This window comes from Narcine bancroftii, chromosome 6 (assembly GCF_036971445.1).
Source record: "Narcine bancroftii isolate sNarBan1 chromosome 6, sNarBan1.hap1, whole genome shotgun sequence".
In the NCBI taxonomy this organism is placed as follows: Eukaryota; Metazoa; Chordata; class Chondrichthyes; order Torpediniformes; family Narcinidae; genus Narcine; species Narcine bancroftii.
In genome coordinates this window covers 182568011-182592349 of record NC_091474.1, presented here as the reverse complement: position 1 = coordinate 182592349, position 24339 = coordinate 182568011, and the positions used below count along the sequence as shown (strand labels likewise).

The 24339-nt window shown below is 42.4% G+C and overlaps 2 protein-coding genes across 2 annotated transcripts in view; both read right to left on the bottom strand.

Annotated features, from left to right (window-relative positions):
* The window catches only part of smpdl3a (sphingomyelin phosphodiesterase acid like 3A), a 46203-nt gene extending 24528 nt beyond the window's left edge, over positions 1-21675 (bottom strand). The window contains exons 1-4 of the mRNA XM_069886890.1: positions 21512-21675; positions 6918-7131; positions 4583-4727; positions 2205-2301 (exon numbers count right to left, since the gene is read on the bottom strand). Coding sequence (XP_069742991.1) covers positions 2205-2301; positions 4583-4727; positions 6918-7131; positions 21512-21629 — 574 coding nt within the window. The 5' untranslated portion in view covers positions 21630-21675. The remainder of the gene's footprint in view (positions 1-2204; positions 2302-4582; positions 4728-6917; positions 7132-21511) is intronic.
* An 876-nt stretch (positions 21676-22551) lies between these two features.
* fabp7b (fatty acid binding protein 7, brain, b) lies at positions 22552-23912 on the bottom strand. Its single transcript, XM_069886889.1, has 4 exons — positions 23768-23912; positions 23344-23516; positions 23007-23108; positions 22552-22919 (listed from the first exon to the last, which is right to left on the bottom strand). The coding sequence occupies exons 1-4, from the start codon at positions 23838-23840 to the stop codon at positions 22869-22871; spliced, it is 399 nt and encodes a 132-aa protein (XP_069742990.1). The 5' UTR covers positions 23841-23912; the 3' UTR covers positions 22552-22868.
* Between the last annotated feature and the right edge of the window lie 427 nt (positions 23913-24339).

The window sequence follows — 24339 nt, the reverse complement described above, 5'->3', positions numbered from 1 at the left end:
GACTCCTGCTGGTTCACTATCATTTGGTTTAAGATGCCGTCTAAATTGTCGGGGTTTTATTGCTGCTGCGCGCTTCTCAAAGAAAGACACACATGAGTATAGCAAGGTATAGCTCTGTGTTTAATCAGGGCTGAGGCCTGGCTTTTATATAGTTGGCATTCCCGCCATTTGCCCCATCAACTGATGTCACCACCCACATAAAAATAGCGGGCTTCCCGCGTGCGGGCCCCCTTCTTGCATTGCAATGCCTTTTTCCCTGCATGCTATCCCCAAGCTGTTGGCTGTACAGAGGGGGCCAGCACCATTTTGGGGATGCTGGCTCCTACGCTGACTTAGCCCTACGACCATCGATTTGCTAGCTGGGGTCAGTGGCGCTGCACGATCTGCTGGCTCCTGGTTGAGCTTCCCCCCCCCCCCCCCCATCGGAGCACCGGCCCGATTGACCGCGGCAGCGTGCCGTTACATTACAAGGACTGCTACCGAGAAAACAAAGGATCAGATTGAAGCTGTGAAATGCAGTTTTGATAATGAAATTTGTTAGTAATTAACTAGTTTTATTTAGGATAATTTTTTTCCCATTGCCATTCACTTTCTCCAAGTCAAAGATGTAGCCATGCGAGCACACGAGGACCCTCTCATCATTAGATTTGTGGAACTGTTCTGGTTTCAGTCTTATTCTGGCTCTGTCCTTCAACTGGTTTTCCTATCTACAGGACACCACCTCATTCTTTTATTGTTTCTGTCTCCACCAAATCTGCTCTGATGGCTGCACTTTCAACACCAGTTCCTTTGAAATTATTTTTCTCTGTAACCATGGTTGCCCCTTCACCACAGCTGGCGGGGCATCACCACTACAACTGAACATCTTTTCTGCACTCCTGCCATCATCCCCTCTCCACCCAGTTTGGTCAAGAACCCCTGCCAGCTTCCATATTGAGCAGATCATCCTCCTCAAGATGCATCATCACATGCATCCTCCATAGCAGAAGCCTAATAGCCTGAATAAGCACGAGAACAGCTCGGGTAATAAGGAATATGGTGGACCCATAACATACCGTTGTCAGTTGCCCAATCACAGATTGCCTTCCCAGAGAAGTGCGAGCCATTATCAGACTGAATCTCCTCTGGTACATCATAACGAGAAATTAAATGGTTTAGTCCTTGGATAGTGCTAGCTTGGTCAGCCGTCTTGGTGGGAAAAGCAAAAACCAGGCCTGAGAAGGTGTCAACCACTACTAGGATGTAACGTTTACCCATACAGTATGGCATGGGGCCTATGTAATCAATTTGCCAGACCGCAGCCGAGCGAGCTCCCCGTCTTAAGCAGGTACAGGTCTGGTCAATACGCTGGACAAAGTTGCGACTATCTCACAGTAGACAAAAGTCAAAGATTTTCATGTATGTTACATTCTAAATGTAGCATTCCGTGACAATAATGGAACCTTACCTTTACCCCTCCAGCATTCTGAAGCCAATCTTTCCTCTGTTACTCCCCCAACTCACGCTTCCATTTCTACCAAGCGCTCCACTTCTCACATCACTTCCTCATGCACAAGAGACATTAGTCATGCCCTTTTATTTCTTCCCTATCCACCATCCAAGGATTCAAGCAGACGATCCAAGAGAAGCAACAATTCACATGCACTTCTTAAGGTTGAAATGCATTACATTTGATGTTTGCTTTGCAATTGGCTTTCATCTACATTGGCGAAATCAACTACCAAATGCTTTGCATGACCCCCTCCAAAACAGTCAAAAAAGGTTACTCCATGCTTCCCACCCTAGGTACTCAATTTCCCATTTCCACACTGACCAGCTTTCTAAGCTCTATTATTGCTTCAACAATATCCAATACAAGTATGAGGAAAATCCCTTGGTCTTCAGACTATGCTGTAATACTTGGGTCCCAAGGTGAAAGATAATAATTTCAGGTAACTAAACTTTTCTTTCTGCACAAATGTGGTTGTACCTGTTTCAATTTCTTGGTTTTCTTTTTCTCTCCAAATACCAATTTTTAAACCATTTCTATTTATTTAAAAAAAAAACATTGCTCTGCACAGTTACTGTTCTTCCCCATGTCTCCCCTTTGCAAGTTAAAACATACTTCTCCATTTTTGATGCAGAGTCCTCTGAAACATTAACTCTATTTCATTCCCTTCTGATGTCACCCGACTGTCACACTTGGCTTTTGTGAGAAGATTTACCTTTCTGCAGGGTACCTTGTGCGTCCAGTGTCAACCATTGTTTCCACATGCAAGCAGCAGCATTATAAACTTCACTGACATTCACAGGAAGCTGGTCCTAACAACAAATGGAAGATCATTGCTTAAAAATAAAGAGAACCATGATCTCAAAGTGAAGTCTTATTTTATTCCACCCCCACCCCTCGTGTTCTGCATCTGATACTCAAGCTACTGATTTTTGCTTGGGCATGCATTGTAGGAGTTGATAAAGTACAAAGAAGACGTCACAGCTCAATTTAATTATCAACCAACATTCACCCACAAGTGCTTCTTCGCAGAACTCACCAACTATGCAAAGCTTGCCACAAAACCAGAGATCCTCAGTCCATTTGAAAAATATGTATGCATTTAGAACACAGAAGACCGCAGCACAGTACAGACCCTCCCTACCCTGTAACCCTCTATTCTTCTTCCATCCAGGTGTCTGTCTAATGGCCCATTTATACAGCCATTTAAAAAAAGGGATTTAACCACCTTTTAACCACTTCACTGCGTGAACACAACAAATGTGTGACAGAGGGGGTCATTTTCATCCCGGTAATTGTTTGGCAAGGTAGGGAGTCTCAGAGCCAATGCGTTTTGCCTCAGCTCCTGTGTAAAAGGCTTACTCGCCTTCACGGGACACTGACATTGCTGTAATGTTGCAGGTCCCTCCTCCTTTTGCGTCGGGATGCCATGTTCCTATGTAAAAAGTCGCACTGGTGTTGCTTTTCTTGGTTCAGTGTGAACAACCCGATGTGGCTTCAAATACGGGTCGGTCACACCCCAGTTAAATGTGATTATTGTGTAGGAGGGGTACAAGAATTTCTTAAATGCCCCCAATGTTTCAGCCTCCACCACCATTCATGGCAAGACATTACAGGCACCCAAAACTCTGCCTAAAAATTAACCCCTGATGTCACCCCTAAGCTTCCCTTCCTTCACTTTACACACACGTCCTCTGGTGTTTGCTATTTCTGCCCTGGGTTAAAAAAAAGGTGGTGACCATCCTCCCTATCTATGCCTCTCATAATCTTGTAGATCTTTATTAAGTCTCCTCTCACCCTTCACTCCAAAGAGAAAGTCCCAGCTCTGCTAACCTTGCCTCATAAGACTTATTTTCCAATCCAGGCAAATATACTGGTAAATCTTCTCTGCACCCTCTCCATCGCTTTCACATCCAATCTATGATGAGGTGACCAGAACTGAACACAATACTTGAAAGGTGGTTTCACCAAAGATTTAGAAGGTTGCAATATGACCTCTAAACTCTTGAACTCAATCCCTCTTTTAATGAAGCCAACACCTATTGGGCTTTTTAAACTATCCTCTCAACCCATGGAGCAATCTTGAAGGATGTGTGGATTTGGACCCCAAGGTCCAAAGAAAACAATAAGTGCATGCCATTTGTTGCTCTACCCTTTTTCTTTTTAATCAGTTGCTTTTTTCTCATCCAAGCCAACAAGAACAGAATTGATGAATGGAACATTTCAAGAACATAAAATTTCAAATACCCAGCTTTAGCATTGTTCTAACTGAGTTGGTTCTGCTTAAAATGAAAATGAAACAAAGGTCCCTCTACTTTAACCAAGGTTCCATACCGCCGTTAGTCAATAAAATGCTAACTTGGACAGAGATACGAAAGTGATAATAAGATTTGAGAAGTCGATGTGCGGATCTGCAACAAAAAAAATGTGATTTTCAATGAAGAGATATCAATAATAAATTCAGAGTTACTTGCATTTTGCTGACTTGTAGGAAAACAAAAATATGAATTGAGCATCAAAGGGTGAGAGGTGACTTTAGAGGTATACAAGATCAGGAGTGGCATAGATAGGATGGACATCTATCACCCATTTCCTGGGTGACAACACATACCAGATATCATATGTTAAAGAGGAGTGTAACTAACTTTATGTGAGATGTTAGAGGCACTTTTTTTTTTAAAACTCAGAAATAAACGCTAAATGTCTGGAATGCATCACCAGGAGTGGAGATGGAGGCTGGTTCAAAAGGGACATTTAAAAGACTCTTAGTTAGGCACATGGCCACAAGAAAAATATAAGGTTATGGATGTGAGATAGGGAAGTATTAGATTGTTGTGGAGTAGGTTTGCATAGGTCAGCACAACATCCTGGGCCGAAGGGCTGAAAGATTGAAACCCTTTTTTCCCCCTATTCCTAATGGTGGTGTTCGGACAAATCCTGATCAATGAAGATTGTTGAATGTCAAATTTGAACTAACTGCTTAAATTGTCTTTCACCATGAAATCCCTCATGTACAAAAAATGCACACATGCATGCTGCATGCCACATAATATAAACACAATTCCTTCATTGTAAATGTAAATTTGCTTTTACCTGCGGCCAATAGTCATGATTTCCCAATACAGGAAAAACTGGTAGATCTTTGAAGTAGTTCTGAATGATCTGCGTCATGTTACGGATTAAGTCAATCACAATCTTTGTGGAGAGTTTAGCAGGTGGTACGTGCGGAGGACTATCCCTATATCAAGAAAAGAAAACCGATTGTTTGTACACATACAGAGAAACACTGAGCTCAAGACTTTGCTCATCTCTTTGGAAACAATTAAGATTTAACTCTATTCATTAACCAGTGACAAAACCATTGGAGAACAGCTGGCCATTCAGTCCATGATTCTACCTCATCTGTTGAAAACAATCTAGTTGTCATCATTCCTGGTTCTTTCCCCACGTACAAATCTTTTCTCAGCTTAAATGCAGTTAATGAGAGTAAGTAGGCATTCAACTTCAGTCAGATTTGACACATAAGTAATCTGGTTTGGAGGATATTGGGAAAGGTGATGTTGGGAGTTAAAAAAAAATAATTGGCCCTTGGTGCTGTTTGGAAGGGGTACAAATGTTCCAATTTACTGAAGGTTCCCCCTTGGTCCCATTCCTTCAGAATCATACCAACTTGATTTATTTTAAAAAAAAAAAAAAAAAATCGGTCTAAAAACTTGGGGGGGGGGGGGGGGGTCCAAAAGCTTGCAAAAGAACAAGTTACAGACAGAGAAATTAGGCCAAAGGTTGGCTACCTTTACCAAATAATAAAAATAGTGGTCATCATTGATCAGATAACTTTTCAATCATCCATGGCTTCAGAAGAAAAGCTTAAAAATTGGACATTATGTATTCACATCTAATTTCTTTCTTCAACTTAAAAGTGCAAAACAAAAAGGATGAACACCCAAGTTCTGATTTTTTTTTTCTATGATGCCCTTGAAAAATGGGCACCTTTTTTAAAACATGTTCTTATCATCAGAATATTATTCAAGGCAGATCTACTCAAGTGGGATCTAAATAGTTAATGGGACTAGCTTATTCAGCATAAACAAATTCGCTAAAAGGCCAGTCTCTGAGATGTAAAACTCTGGATACCCCAAATAATTGCAGGCCAATTAGCTTAACTTTCGTGCCTACTTCAATGTAGAAGGCACCATAACAAAGTTATTGACAAAAATTGGCTACACAAGGAGAAATATTTTTAAGAGTCCAGGAGGATATAAATGGTCTGAACAGGCGGGTAGAAACATGAAGATGGGAAGATGCACTAAGGCAGAGAGATACATAATAAATGGGTGGATGGGTATCAAGTGATGGACTCAAATGAAACAAACTTGGAATATGTCTCCAGATACTTAAAAAGGTAGCAGGTTGAGAATAAAAGAACGTTTAAACAAAATACCTCAGAGATGCTTAATTTCTTAGTCAAGACAGAATACAAAGGAAAGGGAGGTTATGCTGGAATTGTTTGTAAGACCAACTCCTGGCTTTTATCACCAAGGATAAGGCCAACAAAAGCATATTAACACGCGTGTAGTCACAAACCATCTGACCTCTCCATGTCAGTGTGGTGATATGTAATTACACCACTAGGTCACCAGGGGTCATCCCGGTGACCTTGTATATAAAGCAGTCCAGAGCTACAGTCTCGCCTTCCAAGTTTGTCTTGCAGAGAGACAAGACCTCTTAGTGTATATATTAGTTTATTAAAGCTGTCTTATACTCGCACTGCTGGTGTGGTTATTGTCAGTACAGTCAGATTGCAGGATGGTTTACAACCCAGCAGCTAAAGAATCAAGTAGCACACACCCTATAACAGATACCCAGCCCGGGAACATTGTGTGAGCTTGTGCGTAAGGGTGTCCATGCCTTTCTGTTGACAGAGCTCCCTCCAGCCTGGGAAAAGCGGAACCACAAAAGTCACTGGGAACAAAAGACAGTGCTCAAGACTGCAAGACCCTGTATCGTACAAATATTACAGCTCCCATTAGTGTTGAGGCTACGAGCGAGTACCACTTTATAAGTCCAGGACTGATCACAGCACCTTTCCAATTAAGACAACCCAATGGTGATTTCTGACACAAGAGAACATGCTGAAAGTGCCCAAAAGCCAAGTAGTGAGAAACAGCAAAACATTAGCAAGTTAGAATGGGTGTGGGGTGCAATTTGGAGGTGCTTAACATGGTGGCTTTCCCTATTAACCTGCTGAACCTGTCCTTCTGAGGGTAAAGGTCAGAGATACAAGAAACATACTTCAACAAGAAACATACCTCAAGAAACCTTTGTGAGTTGTAGCTGTTCATTATGGCATGGCACCCACTGTTACTGATGGAAAGAATTAAATTTCAGTGCCAATCAGAAAAATAAGTTATGCAACGTTAGTGCTTACCCAGTCCATATCACAAAGGAGGGTCGAGCTTTAGCACCTTTCATGAATTTAAAAGCAGATTGGATTAGATCATATGGTGAATCACACATATAGTCTCCATAAAGACCTGCATGCTTTGCTGGATAACCTATTGACGAAAAGCAAACTTTGGTCGGATCGGCTGTCAAGTGATAGGTTGGATCCAAATGCAAGTCAGTCACGTGCCAGAATTCTCCTAAAAGAAAAAAAAGCAAAAAGATGCTCATCACACAAAGAGCCACATGCTGCATAGATTCCAATCAAACTTGGCCAAATCAAGCTGATAATAATTCATGTGCAAGTTTCATAACCTCTCATTGCGGCAGTCAGAGGTTCCCACCAGGTTCAAAAGGACACCAATCATCCCAGTACCCAAGAAGAGTAATGTGGGCTGCCTCAACAACTACCATCCAGTAGCATTAACATCTACTGTGGTGAAATGCTTCGAGAGGTTGGTCATGGCCAGAATTAACAGGTACCTAAGTAAAGATTATGGACCCACTACAATTTGCCTATAGTCACAATTGCTTCACAGTAGATGCAATATCACTGGCTCGCCACTTAGCTCTAGATCACGTCAAAAACAGAAACTCATACATATGGCTGCTCTTCATAGACTACAGCTCGGCCTTCAACACATTATTCCCTCAGTACTGGTCAAGAAGCTACAAACTTTAGGCTCTGTACCTCCCGCCCCCCCCCCCCCCACCCCCCTCCCCGCCACTCTACAACTGGATCCTTGACTTTCTCATTGGAAGACCACAGTCAGTATAAATTGGAAACAACGTCATCTCCTTAATGATCATCAACACAGGCGCACCCCAAGAATGCATGCTTAGTGCACTGCTCTATTCATTATACACCTATGACTGTGTGGCCAGACAATTCCAGTGCCATCTAAAAGTTTGTCAAAGACACCACATATTTTGGCAGAATCACAAATGTAAATGAGGAAACATACAGGAGGGAGATAGATCAGTTCATTGAATGGTGTAACAACAACCTTATGCTCAACATCAGCAAAACCAAGATGATGATTGTGGACTTCAGGAGGAAGTCAGGGGAACCCTACCCAGTCCTCATTGAAGACTCAGTAATGGAGAGGGTCAAGAACTTCAAATTCCTGGGTGTCAACATCTCCAAGGATCTGTCCAGGAGCCTAACATTGATACAATCACAAAGGCAGCTTGCCAGCACCTATACTTGGTGAGGGGTCTGAAAAGGTTCAGTATGTCACTGAAGACACTCATAAATTTCTACAGGTGTACCATGGAGAGCATTCTGGCTGGTTGCATCATTGCCTGGTGTGGAGGTGCCAACCCTCAAAACAAGAATAAAACGCAGAGGGTTGTTAACTCGGCCTGTGACATCACAGGCACCGGACTTCTCTCCAGAGAGAACATCAACACAAGGCAGTGTCTTAAAAAAGCAGCCTTTATCTTCAAAGACCCCCACTACTCAGGCCATGTCCTTTTCACTCTGCTACCATCGAGGAAAAGATACAGGAGCCTAAAGACGAGCACTCAATGGCACAAGGACAGCTTCTTTCCCACTGCCATCATATTCCTGAAAAATCAATGAACCAAAAACACTGCCTTACTTTTCGCCCACTATAATTATTATTATTTTATATATAGTAATGTCATAAGAAGGTTATAATATACATGTTTGTACTATTATGCTGCCATAAAAGAACAAATTTCATAACAATAAATCCTGATTCTGAACAGTTGCTCAATAAATCATTGCTGGAACCTTATGAAATACCATTGCCAATGTCAAGATAAACACAATGCACCCGAGAATCAATAAACTTCCTTGCTAAATATTGATTCTGTTGCAGCTCATTCTTATCCCCATACCTTCCCACTTCTCAAACTTGCAAGCTATGATTTTATTTTGTTCTTTTTCACGGTTTAAAATTAGCTCCAACTATCAACATTATGATTAAATCCCTTAAGATAAAACCCATGTAGAAATTACAGTACAATTCCAAGTATCCAAAATGGTCAGGACCGCACCTATTTCAAATAAACTATATTTTTTGGATAACTGGTCTTTTTTAAAAAAAAAACAGCTGTAGTAACACCAAATCACTTGTATCAATGTTTAAACAACAACGAGGGAAGGTTTTTAAAGCATGAAATGTTTAATTCTCGCCAAAAAAAAACCCGAACAAAATAAAACTCAAAATTCTACTCAGAGGTTGTTCGAAAATTCTAAACTTTTTTTCCAACCTATTATGCCAGTTCAGCTCTGAAAAATTTTTTTGGATAACTGAGGATTTCTGAAATCCTCAATTATCCAAAAAAAAAAATTCAGTCCCAAACAAATGTCACTTTCTGTTCAAAAGAAAATTTCAGATAACTGAGGATTTTGGATAATCCGATTTCGGATAATCGGGGTTGTAATGCATGCCTGCAGCTAAATAGGATAAATTAGGACCACAGGTCAAGTTGGTGTGATGGAGAGCAGGTAGTTGGATATGGGGAGATGGCTACATTGGAGAAGGCAGCACGATCCTGGTCTACTTCCTATCGCTGAAGTGATTTTTTATCTTTCTTTTATTTTGCAAATTGGTGTTGGAGTGTGGGGACTTTGTTACCCTTTAAATAGAATGCACAATAAAGCTTTTCACTGTATATTTGGATGCATGACAGCAACATACAATCGTTGATCTAAAATTTTGGTTAGACTATGCTTGGGAGTATGGTGTGCAATTCCGGTAGTCCCATTAAAAGGATGTAGAGGGTTTGGATAGGGTATGAAGACATTTATCAGGATGCTGTCTTGATCAGAGGTTATAAGCAATAGGGAGAGTTTGGACAAACAGAGTTTCTCTCAAGCATCCAAGGCCACGAGATGACCTAATAGAAAATTATAAAAAAAAGTATTGATAGGCTTTAGCCATCTACTTATTTTCTAGGGTAAAAATATCAAATACTAGGGGGCATGCAGTTTAAAAGGAGATGCGTGGAGCACATATATTTTTAAACCAAGAATAGCAGCTGACGGAATGGACTGCCAGGTGTTGTGGTGGAAACAGGAACAATAGTAGCATTTAATAGAATGTCAGACACACAAATATGTAGGATTGGAGAGGTGTGGATCAAATGCAGGCAGAAGAATTTAGTTTAATTTGGCATCATGTTTAGAGCAGACCCCGTGGGCTGAATAACTCATTCCTATTATATACTGTTCAATGTTCTAAATTAAAGACAATTCAATAAACTTCCTGAAACTCTGACTATAAGAGCCATGACCTTTATTCAACTGTGTGAGATTACACAATAGCAACTGTGCCATGCGAGTGGGTTGGTTTGATTACAAAGGAATACAAGAAGTTGACCATTTGTCCCTTCCAACCATTCCACAAGATCACGGCTCATTGATGTACCTCAATTATCATTTTCTTGACCTATCTATATATCCCTTGATTTCTGAAATATCCAAAAATCTAACGCCCTTTACTTTTGAATTCAATGTCCGAGGCTTCAGTCAACCAGAATAAAAAAAAATCAAAAGATTTGCCATCCTTGCAATGTAAACATTTCAATCCTATTAATTTTTCAATTCAATCAGCCACCAACCCATTGGAGCTCCCGACGCCGCGGCCACAAACTCTAATCTGGGCACCGACCATCTACTCATTGGAGCTCCCGACACTTTAACCGCCAGCTCCAATGTGTTGACCCAGTCCGTCTACTTGCAAGAGATCCTGACGCTGTCACCACCGACTGAGCCTCGGCCGCCTGTGAGCCGGAGCTTCCCACGCTGATTCCATCCACGTCTTCCGACGTAGACTCCTACCATAGTCCCGATCTCACTGCTGTATCCCACTTACTCATCCCCCTCACTACTCCTTACCCTTCCCTACTCTACCTTTCTGTCACCCTCTTCTCCCCAATTCTCAGACCTAATTTTCCCCCCTCTCTCTCTGGTCAATCCCCAATACCCCACCCTCCTCTACCCCTGCCCTGACAAGCTCCCACCTCTGATCTCCCCCAACTTCTATCTCCACCCTCTGAACTCCCTATCCTGCCAAATCCTCTTCCAACCCCCCCCCCCCGACATTCACACTCTGACCCCTTCTTGGTTTTTGTTATTCCCTCTGACCTTCCCCTCTCAGACGGAGCACTCTGTCCTCAGCAGAGGCCTTACCTTTGTCCGCTTCTGCCAACGCATCAATAAGTTCCATGCATGCCACGATGCCAAACTCTTCTTTCTTCGTGTCCGCCATTGGGCTTACTTTCATAATTGTGGCTCTCTAACCTCCCTCCCCCCCCCCACCCAAGACCCCTTCTCCCGCTTTAAGCCTTCTTCCTCCTCCTGACAAAGTGTCCTGGCAAGCTGCCCGCTCTGGACCTTTTTATTTACAACTGCCACTGAGACATCAACCATCTCAACTTTAACACCCCCCTCTCGTAGTCCAACCTAACCTCCTCAAAACACTCTGCCCTCCACTCTCTCCAGAACAATCCAAAACTCACCATCAAACCCGCAGACTAGGGTGGTGCTGCTATGATTTGGCACACTGACCTCTACCTTGCTGAGGCCAAACGAGGGATCTCCGATACCTCCTTCTATTAATCCCTCCCACAGGTCCCCACCATGGCTCATCAAACCACTGTTTCCAACACCATCACCTCCCTCCCACACCTGCCAACCTCATTGTCTCCCATCCCCACTGCTCATTTCTAACTTCTACACAATCCTAACCATCTAGGTAAACTCATTGCTTCTGCTTGCTTTTGTCCCACCGAACTAGTTTCATCATACTTTGACTCTATATTTTCTCCTCAGTCCAATCCTACATCTGCAATACCTCACATGCTCTTCAATGACTTCAGATTCCTGGAACCAGACTGCCTCATCTACATGATGGATGTCCAATTCCTTTATACCTTCATCCCCCACACAGAAGGCACTTTGCTTCTTTCTGGACCAGAGACCTGACCAGTCACCTTCTACCACCACCCTCCTCCACCTGGTAGAACTTGTTCTCACTCTATACAACTTCTCCTTTAACTCATCCCACTTTCTCCAAATCAAAGGAATTGCCGCATGGGTCCCAGCTACGCTTGCAGGCATTATGGAGCAATCCATGCTGCATGTCTACACAGGCAAGACCCCTGAACTCTTCCTCCGGTATATTGATAACTACATTGGTGCTGCCTCATGCACCCACAATGAGCTTGTCAACTCGCGACAACAGTATGAAGCGAGTTTTAAATTGAAAGTGATAGAAATGGCAAAGAAAACAAACTGTGCTATTGCAAGAAAATTTGATGTATATGAGAAGTTGTTAAGAGATTGGAGGAAGAAAGAGTCTAAGAAAAATACCAAAAAAGCAATGTTCTTTGAGAAAATGAATCACTCACTAGCCAGAGTTGGAAAATCATGTTACAGAATGGGGACGTGAACAGAGGCAAGATTGCTACAGTCATCCAAAATAAAATAAGAACATTTGCACTGCGGTGGGCCGAGTTGCACTCAGACTTCAGTGACTTGAAGGGCCAAAATGGCCTGTTTCCATGCCATAAACTGTTATATGATTCTGAGGCTACATTAGGCTGGTGCAATCATTTCACAAACAGGAAAAATCTGGAATTAAGACAAAAAAACAAAAATTGCACAGAACTTTCAAATGATATTGTTCATAAAGTTGTAAATTTTTACCAGTTTATTATAAGAAACTGGCAGAAACACCAGTTTGCATTGGCAAATATTGGAAACATGAATGAGCCCCCCTCCCCCCATTAATTTTGACATGTTAGGCAATAGAACAGTGGAATGGAAAGGTGATAAAACTGTGCAAACCAGAAGTATAGGCCATGAAAGGACCAGGTTTACCATGGCCAAAGGGACAAAGACCCATGCTAAGCTTTAAATGCAAAATTAAACAGAAAATGAAATTCCCTGAGCTATTTTTGTACATTTTCATGAAAATGGTGTAAAACTATGGATAGACAATGTGTGGAACAGGTGGCCAGGCAGCTTACACAAAGAACGGAATTTGCTGGTCTGGGATATGTTTCGTAGCCACTTAACTGAGAACACTAAAAGTAGATGAACACTATATAATACATGGCTATTATCCTGGATGGTTTGATGTCTCTAACTGCAACCTCTCAATGGCTTCTTGAACAAGCCATTCAAAGACTATGTGCACGAGGAATGGAATACATGGATGTTGAGTGCAGAAAGTCATTGATGTGCTCTGCAACTTCATGCTCAAGGCTTGGGACAAAGTTAGAAACTTTGATAAAAATCATTTAATAAGTCTCTTGTGCAATTAATGGGAAGGAAGATGATTTATTGTGAGACACTGATGACGAAGCTGAAACCGCCTCATCAGATACAGACTGGGACCCATATTATAACTTTGCTTAACTTGATGATAGCAAGAATAATTTTGAAGGGTTCCAATTGTGTTGTTTTCGTAAAAATCTCAAAAAAATCTGTCACAATCAGTTTTTTTTTCGGTTTTAAAAGGGTTGACTTAAATGCCTGATCAGTATAGATTGGATTTTGAGCAAAGTTTAAGGTCTCAAAAGTATATCCGGCATACAAGTCGACCCCCATTTTTTGAGAATTTTTTCTGGGTTTCACGACTCGACTTGCATGCTAAAATTTACTGTATATTAAAAGGCCACTAAATTCAACAACTACCTTGACAACAATTCCTCACACCCTGCCCTATGCAAGGATTCTATCCCCTTCTCTCAATTTCTTTGTCTCCACTTCATCTGTTCCCAAGATGAGGTCATCCAGTCCAGATCTTCTGAAATGTCTGTCTTCCTCCACAAACGTGAATTCCCCTCCACCACCATCAACTCAGCCCTCACTCTCATCTCTTCCATTTCCAGCTCACCTGTCCTGGCCCCCCACCCTGCCGCCAGACACAACAAGCATGGAGTCCGCCTTATCCTCACTTACCACCCCACCAGCCTCCACATCATCCTCCGAACTTTCCAGCACTTACAACAGGATCTCACTACTAGACATCCTCCCCTCTCTGCCTTCTGTAGAGACCACTTCCTTTGAGACTCCCTCCTGCACTCATCCCTCCCCACCAATCTCCCTCTAGCACCTTCCCCTGTGGCCACAGAAGGTGCAACACTTCCACTCACACCTTCCCCCTCACTACAGACCGGGGCCCCAAACATGCATTTCAAGTGAAGCAATACTTCATTTGTGTATCCACAGGACTGATTTACTGCCTCCTGTGCTGCCTTTGTGGCCTTCTCTACATCAGAGAGATGGTGCGCAGATTGGGAGATTGCTTCAGTGAGCACCTTTGCTCCATCCACAAAAGTAACAGACTTCCCAGCAGCCACCTGTTTCAGTTCTGTCACACTCGTATGTCTCCATGGCCTTATGTACTATTCCACCAATGCCACCCATAAATTAGAGGAACAACACCTGATGTTCTGTCTCGGCCTTCTCCAACCAGATGGCATTAACATCAACTCTTACAGTTTCTGCTAACCTGCTCTTTCCCCTTCCCTCCTCCTTTCCAGTTCTCATTCCCTTTCCCCTCCCTTCACCCAGCCATCCCTCTTCCCTTTGAGCGCTGCTGTCCCCTCCCTCCTCCACCTATCACCTCTCCCCTTACTCTTTTGCTCAGATGCCTGCCAATATTTTTCCATACCTTGATGAAGGGCTCAAGCCCGAAACATCGGTTATGTATTTTTACCCTTGCTATATAAAGGACACAGTTTGACCTGCTGAGTTTCTCCAGCATCATGGTTTTTTTTTTACTTCAACCACAGTGTCTACAGATTTATGTGTTTTACTTCATTTCAATCCTAAATTGCCTACCTTTTATTTTGAGTTATTAAAGATCAAAAGTAGTCAAAATATTTACTTTCACTCTGATTAAGGTGCTCAATTATGTGACTATGTACAATATTTATTTTCATCTTTGGATTGGCTTCGCGGACGAAGATTTATGGAGGGGGTAAAAAGTCCACGTCAGCTGCAGGCTCGTTTGTGGCTGACAAGTCCGATGCGGGACAGGCAGACACGATTGCAGCGGTTGCAAGGAAAAATTGGTTGGTTGGGGTTGGATGTTGGGTTTTTCCTCCTTTGCCTTTTGTCAGTGAGGTGGGCTCTGCGGTCTTCTTCAAAGGAGGTTGCTGCCTGCCAAACTGTGAGGCGCCAAGATGCACGGTTTGAGGCGTTATCAGCCCACTGGCGGTGGTCAATGTGGCAGGCACCAAGAGATTTCTTTAGGCAGTCCTTGTACCTTTTCTTTGGTGCACCTCTGTCACAGTGGCCAGTGGAGAGCTCGCCATATAACACGATCTTGGGAAGGCGATGGTCCTCCATTCTGGAGACGTGACCCATCCAGCGCAGCTGGATCTTCAGCAGCGTGGACTCGATGCTGTCGACCTCTGCCATCTCGAGTACTTCGACGTTAGGGGTGTAAGCGCTCCAATGGATGTTGAGGATGGAGCGGAGACAACGCTGGTGGAAGCGTTCTAGGAGCCGTAGGTGGTGCCGGTAGAGGACCCATGATTCGGAGCCGAACAGGAGTGTGGGTATGACAACGGCTCTGTATACGCTTATCTTTGTGAGGTTTTTCAGTTGGTTGTTTTTCCAGACTCTTTTGTGTAGTCTTCCAAAGGCGCTATTTGCCTTGGCGAGTCTGTTGTCTATCTCATTGTCGATCCTTGCATCTGATGAAATGGTGCAGCCGAGATAGGTAAACTGGTTGACCGTTTTGAGTTTTGTGTGCCCGATGGAGCGCATCGGATGTCCCCCAAAGTTCCTCAACATGATTATCCAACTGCACAAAAACCAACAAGGTCGGGTCAGATACAGAAACGAGCTCTCTGAACCCTTCTCCATTAACAATGGCGTGAAGCAAGGCTGTGTTCTCGCACCAACCCTCTTTTCAATCTTCTTAAGCATGATACTGAACCAAGCCATGAAAGACCCCACAATGAAGACGCTGTTTACATCCGGTACCGCACGGATGGCAGTCTCTTCAATCTGAGGCGCCTGCAAGCTCACACCAAGACACAAGAGAAACTTGTCCGTGAACTACTCTTTGCAGATGATGCCGCTTTAGTTGCCCATTCAGAGCCAGCTCTTCAGCGCTTGACGTCCTGCTTTGCGGAAACTGCCAAAATGTTTGGCCTGGAAGTCAGCCTGAAGAAAACTGAGGTCCTCCATCAGCCAGCTCCCCACCATGACTGCCAGCCCCCCCCACATCTCCATCGGGCAATATTTATTTTAAAAGACAGGTAAATACACAGAAATGTCTAAGTTGAATGTGTTCAACACAATAGGTTTCCAGGATTATTAATTTATTCAACTCACAGAAATAAATATCAGGAAAAGTTCAAAGTTCAGAACTTTACGTAAAATGCACAGGGCAGGACCCAACTAGGGCAGGACAGGACAGGGCAGGACCCAACTAGTCACATTTCTTGAATGAAAAGGAGAGATTGGAATAAATTTCTCTCAAAATCTACAGGAATCACAGCAACAGTAAATAGAGATTATTCAAAAAAAGACATCCAAAACTTCTAGTCTTTCCACACTTGGTCCGCAGTCCTGTGGGTCACCTCTCCAAGTACAGACACACTTTTCTTTTGTAAATATAAATGTGATGAGTCTTTCAGCCCTGATATCATTCCAGGCACCAGATCTAAACTTTCACTACCTTCACTAAAAACTTTTCCTCCCCATCTCTCATCCTTCTAATCATTTTCAGATGGCATAGTGGTTAGTACAGTGCCTTTACAGCACCAGTAATTGGGATTGTGGCTAGAATCCCATGTTATCTGTAAAGAGTTTGTATATTCTCTTCATGTCTGCTTGGGTTTGCCCCAGGGGCTTCAGTTTCCTCTCACCATTCAAAGTGTACCAGGCATGTGGGTTAATTTGGTGTAAATTGGACAGCAGGGAGTTCTGGGTTGAAATGGTCTGTTAACGTCCTTTCTGTCTAAATTGCTTTAAATCAGTGTACTGTTTTTTTTGTTTCCCCTCTTAAGCAAGATAGGTCCTTCCTATTTTAACTAGGGCTCATACATGTTTTTTTTTAAAAAAAAAACACACACCAATCAAGTTTCCTCCATTCTAAAGAATGCAACTTCAACTGATCTAATCTTTTTTGATGAGTTATAATTTTCCTAACCTGGTTAAAAAAAAACTCTTTGCCCTCTCAAGTGTATCATTGCTCTTCTAACATGGTGACCAGAACAGTCTTCAGTTTCAAGTTGCATAATCATCCTGCCCTTGAGTGGCACATTTGTTACAATGAAAGAGAATACCTTATAACTACTTTCTGGCCTTTCCTGCCAAAAAGAACAAGATATTATTTTTTCCTTGTTCATGATAGATTCATAGAGTGATGCAGCAAGAAAACAGACCTTGACCCAAAGAGTCACAACAATTACAGTGCACCCATCGACACCAATCCTGTTCAACTTCTGTATTATTGTCCCCACATGCCTCAGGATTCTGAAATTCAACATATACAATAATGACCTATACGTCTAAATTACAGTAATCAGCTAACCTTTCAACTTGGGATGTGGAAGAAAACCAGGAAACCCAGTAGTGACAAGGAGTGTGTGTGCAAGGTCTACAGAGGTCAGGATTGAACCACTGTTTTGTCATAATTGTGCAAGCTGTTGGTGAGGCCACAGCGGAAATACTGGACACAGTTTTGGTCCACTTATCTAATAAAGGATATTGTTGAATTGATGTCAATGGAAGAAGAATGACCGAGCCAAGTCTTGGGAATAAGAAGATTGGCCTATTACGAGAGACTAAACAAGTTGTGTATGCATTCTTTGGAATTCAGAAGAATAAAGGATGACCTTACTGAGATATGAAGGGGCATAAAAAGGGGAGATGTTCATACACTTTCACTAGTGGAGAGAATCTCAAATGAGGAGGTAGTTTCAACGCAAGCGGTCAATAATTTAAAATCTGGGTGCGTGTATATGTCTTCATGCAGAAGACAGCGAATATCTAGAACTCCCTACCCTAATAGAGTCATTCAGCGGGGAACAGTCTCTTTGGCCCAATTTGGCACACCGACTATCCAGATTATTCTGTTGCATTAAAAGTGACTTGGCAAGAGTGCAGACCACCCTTTTTGTGGGATCAGAGCAGTCCATAATAAGTGTAATAAGGGGAGGTTGAAAAGCCTGAGAGCTGTTGGAAAATGGTTATATCACGCACAGGAAACCGATATACCTCCATAACACATTGTGAAATTGCAAGGTCTTCAAAATAACTGTTGTGGGCAGTTTATAGCTGTGCAAGCATATACCACTAAACAAATTAGACAAGTGTGCAATCTTAATGAGAGCAACTGCAGTTACCCTAAAAAAAACAATCTTTTTCATTTGCATATTGTCCACTTAATAGCCTAGAATAAATATTTATCTTTATTGTCTTTAACCAACCTAGATATCAGAAAATAGCCAAGAAATGACTCAAGTCCTTTAATTCTAACTTGATTTTCTATGCCTTGAATGGGAGCTCACAACTTTTGACAATATTTCAATCCATCCAAGCCCATTGTGCTTTCATCAAATTCCAAAGAAGCATTTCTGCTCAAAATAAAATCTGAAAGTCAGCCTTTACCCATCCCATTTTTGTAAAATGATTATTCTGTTTATGCTGCAGTAGTTGCTTGCAGGTTCTGTTTCTACAGTGGCTTTAAGATGGAGAAAGATTCATTACCAGATGAAACATACTTAACTGAAGGCCATTCTATCCATCATCTTTACACTAGCTTAATCCCTCCAACTAACTAAAAGTTCATATGACTGTCGACCTCATCATACTGTGCAGAGCCTGTGATTGTCATGAAGGGTTCTGCGTCCAGCACTCATTCCAGAAGACAGTTCCAAATACCCCTCCTCCAACCACTGAATGGGTGAGAGAATCTTTCCTCATTACCTCATTAAAAGGATACATATTACCTCAAATTCATGGTCCCATCCTTTTGACCCCTTTGCTAAGGCGAATAAGCAGTTCCTATATTGTGGTTATATACAAATCAATTAAGTCTCCCTTTTGGTTCTTAGTTTTTCAAAGAAAACAAACAGAATTAATTTTGATAGACAGCTTGTTTGGCAGAGTTGAGCTAAATGTCCTGCTTCCTGCTGTAAAACTGACCAACTCTTGTCTGCCAATTTTCCAGTCCTCGCAACATCCTGAAATCTTTGCATCTTCCCTAGTGTATTCAAGCCCTCTCTGGAATGCAGTGAAAAGAACTGGACAGTCTCCCAACTACAGACTGACTAGTGTTACTTACATACACACTAGAAAAAATTTCCCCTCCTTTTGTATTCTGTGCCCTCATTAATAATGGAAACCATCCTGCATTTTTAACCACTGACTACTTGAAACGACCTGTGGAGAAACTCTCCAAGTCAATATTCTGCCAGTTTACCATATTTTCCCTTCTTTATACCACTTACCCAAATGCACGATCTCACACTTTTCAGGATTAAATTTACACATGCCACTTCCTGCTCAACTCAAGACTTCCAAATTCTTCCTTCCCCCTGGCAAAGTACAGCTGCTTTGTATAATCTGCTCAGAATCTTCAGACATCAAATAATGGCCATGCTGATGTGCACCCATCCATACGAATCCCATTTTCCTTCATACTTTCATTTAAGAACTGAAAATATTAGGGAACATTCCCCATCTCTCCTGACCACAAGATGTTTATTAAAAAGATACAGGTCAAGATGAATATGAAGTAATCCTACCACTGACTTAGAAGTACATCATAATACAATTCAGACATTCTGAATAAAGCAATATCAAATACATCCATTGTAAAAAGTAAATAAATGAGAGCAGTCAGGATTACAAGTGTCAACAAACAAGGAGATGGAATTTCCCAGTCAATATCCAAAATGGGTCAAGATGGCAGGTCTTAATTCTAGAATCGGTCGAGAGAAAAAAAAGAGAAACTGGAATGACTCATTAAGTCAGGCAGCATCCGGGGATAAAAATGGTTAAATCAACATTTCAGATCAGGGCCCTTGATCAAAACTCTAGAGGTTGACTGAATTTCTCAGTTTGTTCAACATTCTCACTGGAAACAGAAAACATGGCTCATTATTACAAAGTTAATCTTCAAAACCACAAGAACTTCAAAAGAAATCCACAATACTCTCCCTTGAGGTGACAATGAAGTAGACCGATTTTATGTTTTTCAATATTAGAGTTTATTTAGGAGGATGACTTCTTAGACAAATAGCAAGTTTGATACTTTTAAACCTTTCCCAAAACGTCTTCATTCTTTCTTCTCACCCCCCCCACCAATCGTATCAGAGTAGCTCTAACTACTTGGTGTAGACGAGGATGCTGCAAACCATTTGATGGACAACTCAATTATTGAGTAAAATGCAAAAATGTGTAGAGACAGTGGCTGAAGTAAAAAAATACAATGCTGGAGAAACTCAGCAGGTCTGTGCTTTATATAGCAATGGTAAAAATACATAACCAATGTTTCAAGCTTGAGCCCTTCAAGGAATGGGAAAAAAAAATCAGCAGGTGCCCAAACAAGAATAGATGTGGTCACAAAGGCAGGAGGTGGATGGAGAGGGGAGGGATGGCTAGGTGAATTGAGAGGGAAGGAGGGCTGGAAAGGGAAAATGGAAGAGGAGAGCAGGTTAGCAGAAACCAGGAAAGTCCATGTTAATGCCACATAGCTCGAGAGGACCTATAAAGCCATGGACAGACATACAAGTATGGGAGTGTGATTGGGCTTTTCTACATGTGAGAGACCTAGGCACAGATTGGGAGATCGCTTCGCTGAGCACCCTCCATCCATCCGCACCAGTGACAGAGACCTCCCAGTAGCCAACCATTTCACCATACCGGTGTCTGTCCATGGCCTGATAGGTCCTCTCCAGCCATGTGGCATTAACATGGACTTCCCTGGTTTCTGCTTGCCTGCACTACTCTTCCCCCTCCCTCCCTTTCCAGCTCTCTTCCCCTCCCCTTGATCAATGCTGTTCCCCCCCCCCCCATCACCTCCTGCCTTGTAACCACTCCTTCCTCCCCCACCTCCCTCAATTCTTTTGTTAGGACGCCTGCTGATTCCCCCCCCCCCCCCCTCTCCCCCATATCTTGAAGGGCTCAAGCTCGAAACTCCAATTATTGATGAATCACAAACACAAGGTACTCAGGCGATTGATTCCTCCATCAATTCCTATTTTTTTTAAAAATCACCAGCCCTGTGAGCCATCCTGGAATACGTTGGTGTTGAACTGATGTTCCCCCGCTTAGACCTCATCTACCCACTTAGCATTTTTTGCCGGGTAAGCAGTGAATACTTTCTTTCCAAAGTATCCATTCACGAAGAATAAAGCAAACTTTGATGTAGAATGTTACCAGCCCCGTGCTTCCAACACCAATAATCCTTTATCCTTGAAAGTAACAGCTTGAACTAACCTTGACTGGAAAGGGCAACACTGAGGGGTAGAGGCAGCGACCTGGACGGCTTTCAGCCCACTCCGAGAAACACTGCCGCCACGCCCTTAGAATCCCATCAGCCGGACAAAGGCGTGCGCTTCACTCACCTATCGCCCCGGTCCCTGTCCTTGGCCAGGCGACAGACCCGGCTGAAACTCCAGCGAGCGCCCACAACACACCAAGAGTCCGCCGCCGCCACCACCCAACTCGGCTTCCACCTTCCATTTCTCCCACGTCGGGAAACGCCGCGCACTCACGGTGCACGCCAGGACGTGACTGACCCGCATTGACTCAACCATGAGGAAACAGCGAAGCGGGTTTTGGACGAATAAAAGAGCAATTAAGCAATGCAGCTCAACTTATTATAAAGATGGATGCATTCGTAAGTCAGTGAGATCATTTATCCGTGTTGAATTTGGCTACGAGATTCCTCTAAGTTGTCATTGTAAAGGGACTATTCCAATTTTGTAAATGCCAATGAATTTTACAAGAATTTGTTCCCGATTGAATTGTACTAAAACTGGAATTGGAGATTTATAGGCACGAGGTATTTTTTTGGTTCCATTCTATTTTTTGGTAACATTCCCCCCCACCCACCTTGTGCTGTCAAAAAAAATGAAAGTGAAATTTCAAGTGGTTACATTTAGTTTAGGAATGCACTAGAACGTTACATAACCAATAACTGAATAGAAAAAATAACCTCCATTATAGGTTGAATCAGCTTCCCGACCTGCGCGACCCCCCAGGAAAATCTGCCTGCGAGTCGAGGTGAAGGGCATCCTTTTTTTAAAAAAATGTGCGTAGAGACCGGTCCGACCAACAGGGGTTTGAAAAATGTTTTCTTCATCACTTTTATTCTGATTAAGGGCTGAACTAATTGAAGATCTGACGTTTCAACGAACCTCTCGGTAATGCAGTAGGGACAGATTGCACCTTGTACATCGTGGCACGGTGCGTTCAACCCAGGTCGCTTGGATTGGATACACTTGGCAAAGAGCGGCAAAATTTAATAATGTACAATAAAACATCTACCTTCAGAAAGGAAAAGGACTCCTTTTTCTTCCTCATTTGACTCCGTGTGCAGCAATTGAAGATTAGTGATAAAATGTTATGACAAGTAGTTTGCATAAATTTGAAACACCATCAGTTCGAGAGCAACCAACACCTTTATTGACCACTTCAACTTCTTCAGTCCGACTAAAACACGGCTTTCCACAACTAAATTCCGTTTTATAAAAAGTAAAAAAAAATGGGTAAGTGATAGACTGGTATTAAAAATGCTATTCTGTTATTTTTTTACAACATAAAAAGCAGTATTTTGGATCTTGGTACAAAAGATGGTCGTAGATTGGTTCCTCACTGAACATCCATGCAAGTCAGAGGAAGAACCGCTGCACATTTTAAAGACTGCCATGTGTCCAATTAACTGGACGCGATTGCTCTGACAGGCCTTCTCTTGAAACGTTATTCCTTCTCGTAGGTACGAACCGCGACAACATCGTCAAATGTTAGAGTCTGTTTAAACACAAGCATAATTCAACGTGAGCCACTAACACGGAAATTATAATACGATATTAAAACGATAACTGCAGGTTAACGTACCATAATCATTTTACCATCCTTGATCTCCCTGACAAAACTAGTTTCCTTTCCATCCCATTTCTGGACATGGATAAGCTTATCCCCGTCCAACTTAATCGTTGTCTGTTGACAGGAAAATAGGAATTACCGATCTGCAAACTTGCAGCCAAGAAGATGACCATCAATTGTCAACAAGCGTTGTTATTAAAAGAGCTATAAAAAATGTTAATGCAGGCGAGATATTCACGATCAAGGTATTTGAAACAAATCTCTTTCGCGCCTGCTCCAAAGCTGGAGATTGCACACAAGGTCCTCACCAGCCCGGAGGCAGACAACGGACAAACAATCCTACCCTTACTTTGCATTTTCGGTCGTCCGGCGTGTTTTCGTCGAACTCTTCTCCTAGTTTGAAATTGATTTCGGTGTTTTTAAACGTACTCAGAGTCTTCAGCGTCACCGTGTCGCCTTCTTTACTGATGATAATCGTCGGTTTGGTCACATTCCCGACTTGTCTTGTCGCGAAACTGACACCTGTCAATATACAAATTATTGCACCAATGTCTCCTCTCCATTCAAAGAGAAAGAAATAATTAATAAAGCGAACTACATGCTGCTGGGTCTCGAAATGTACGGGAAGAAATCGTGCATGCCGACCAGTCTCCTCGCCTGCTTTGTTGAAAGAATGATCGCCTTTATTTCAAGCACTGATTCCGTCGGGGACGGCCAGATTTCGGGTTCAATTAGGTACACGTCTGCCTCTTTGCAGTCAGTGCGTTGCTTACCCAAAGCTTTCATGTATGCATCGAAATTCTCGCTTTCAACGAGCTTCCAGGTCCCAACGAAAGCGTCTACCATGGCGACGACTGGAGAACACGACGAGAACGAACCTGAAAGCTGCACCGTGAACTGCAAAGCCAGTGGGTCCGATCTCCCCCATCCCTCCCCTCCCCTCCCCTAAATACCGACCCTGGGTGAGGAGGAGTCGAGGGCGGAGCACGATGAGATACAACAGCGAACAACTGTTTTAGAAAGAAGCGAAAAAAAACCCACCTTGATAACAAAGAACATTTTAAAAAGAGCAGAACTAGAGAAACTGTAATTAAAATGAACGAAAGTCTCCGTTCAGTCGATGAATGAGAGCGTTTGCTCGCCTTAATAAATTGTTCTTCGGCAGATGTCTTCTGATTAGGAAATAAAACAAACGTTTCTTCTCTTTAAAGACAAAAAACTTTATTCACGAGTATAATATTAAAAACAACGTTAGCAATTCTCAAAAACGAAATATTTCCCTAATTTATTTGTATATATGTGCTCACGAATAGAGATTTGTTTGGTACGGACCGAAAAGCTTTAA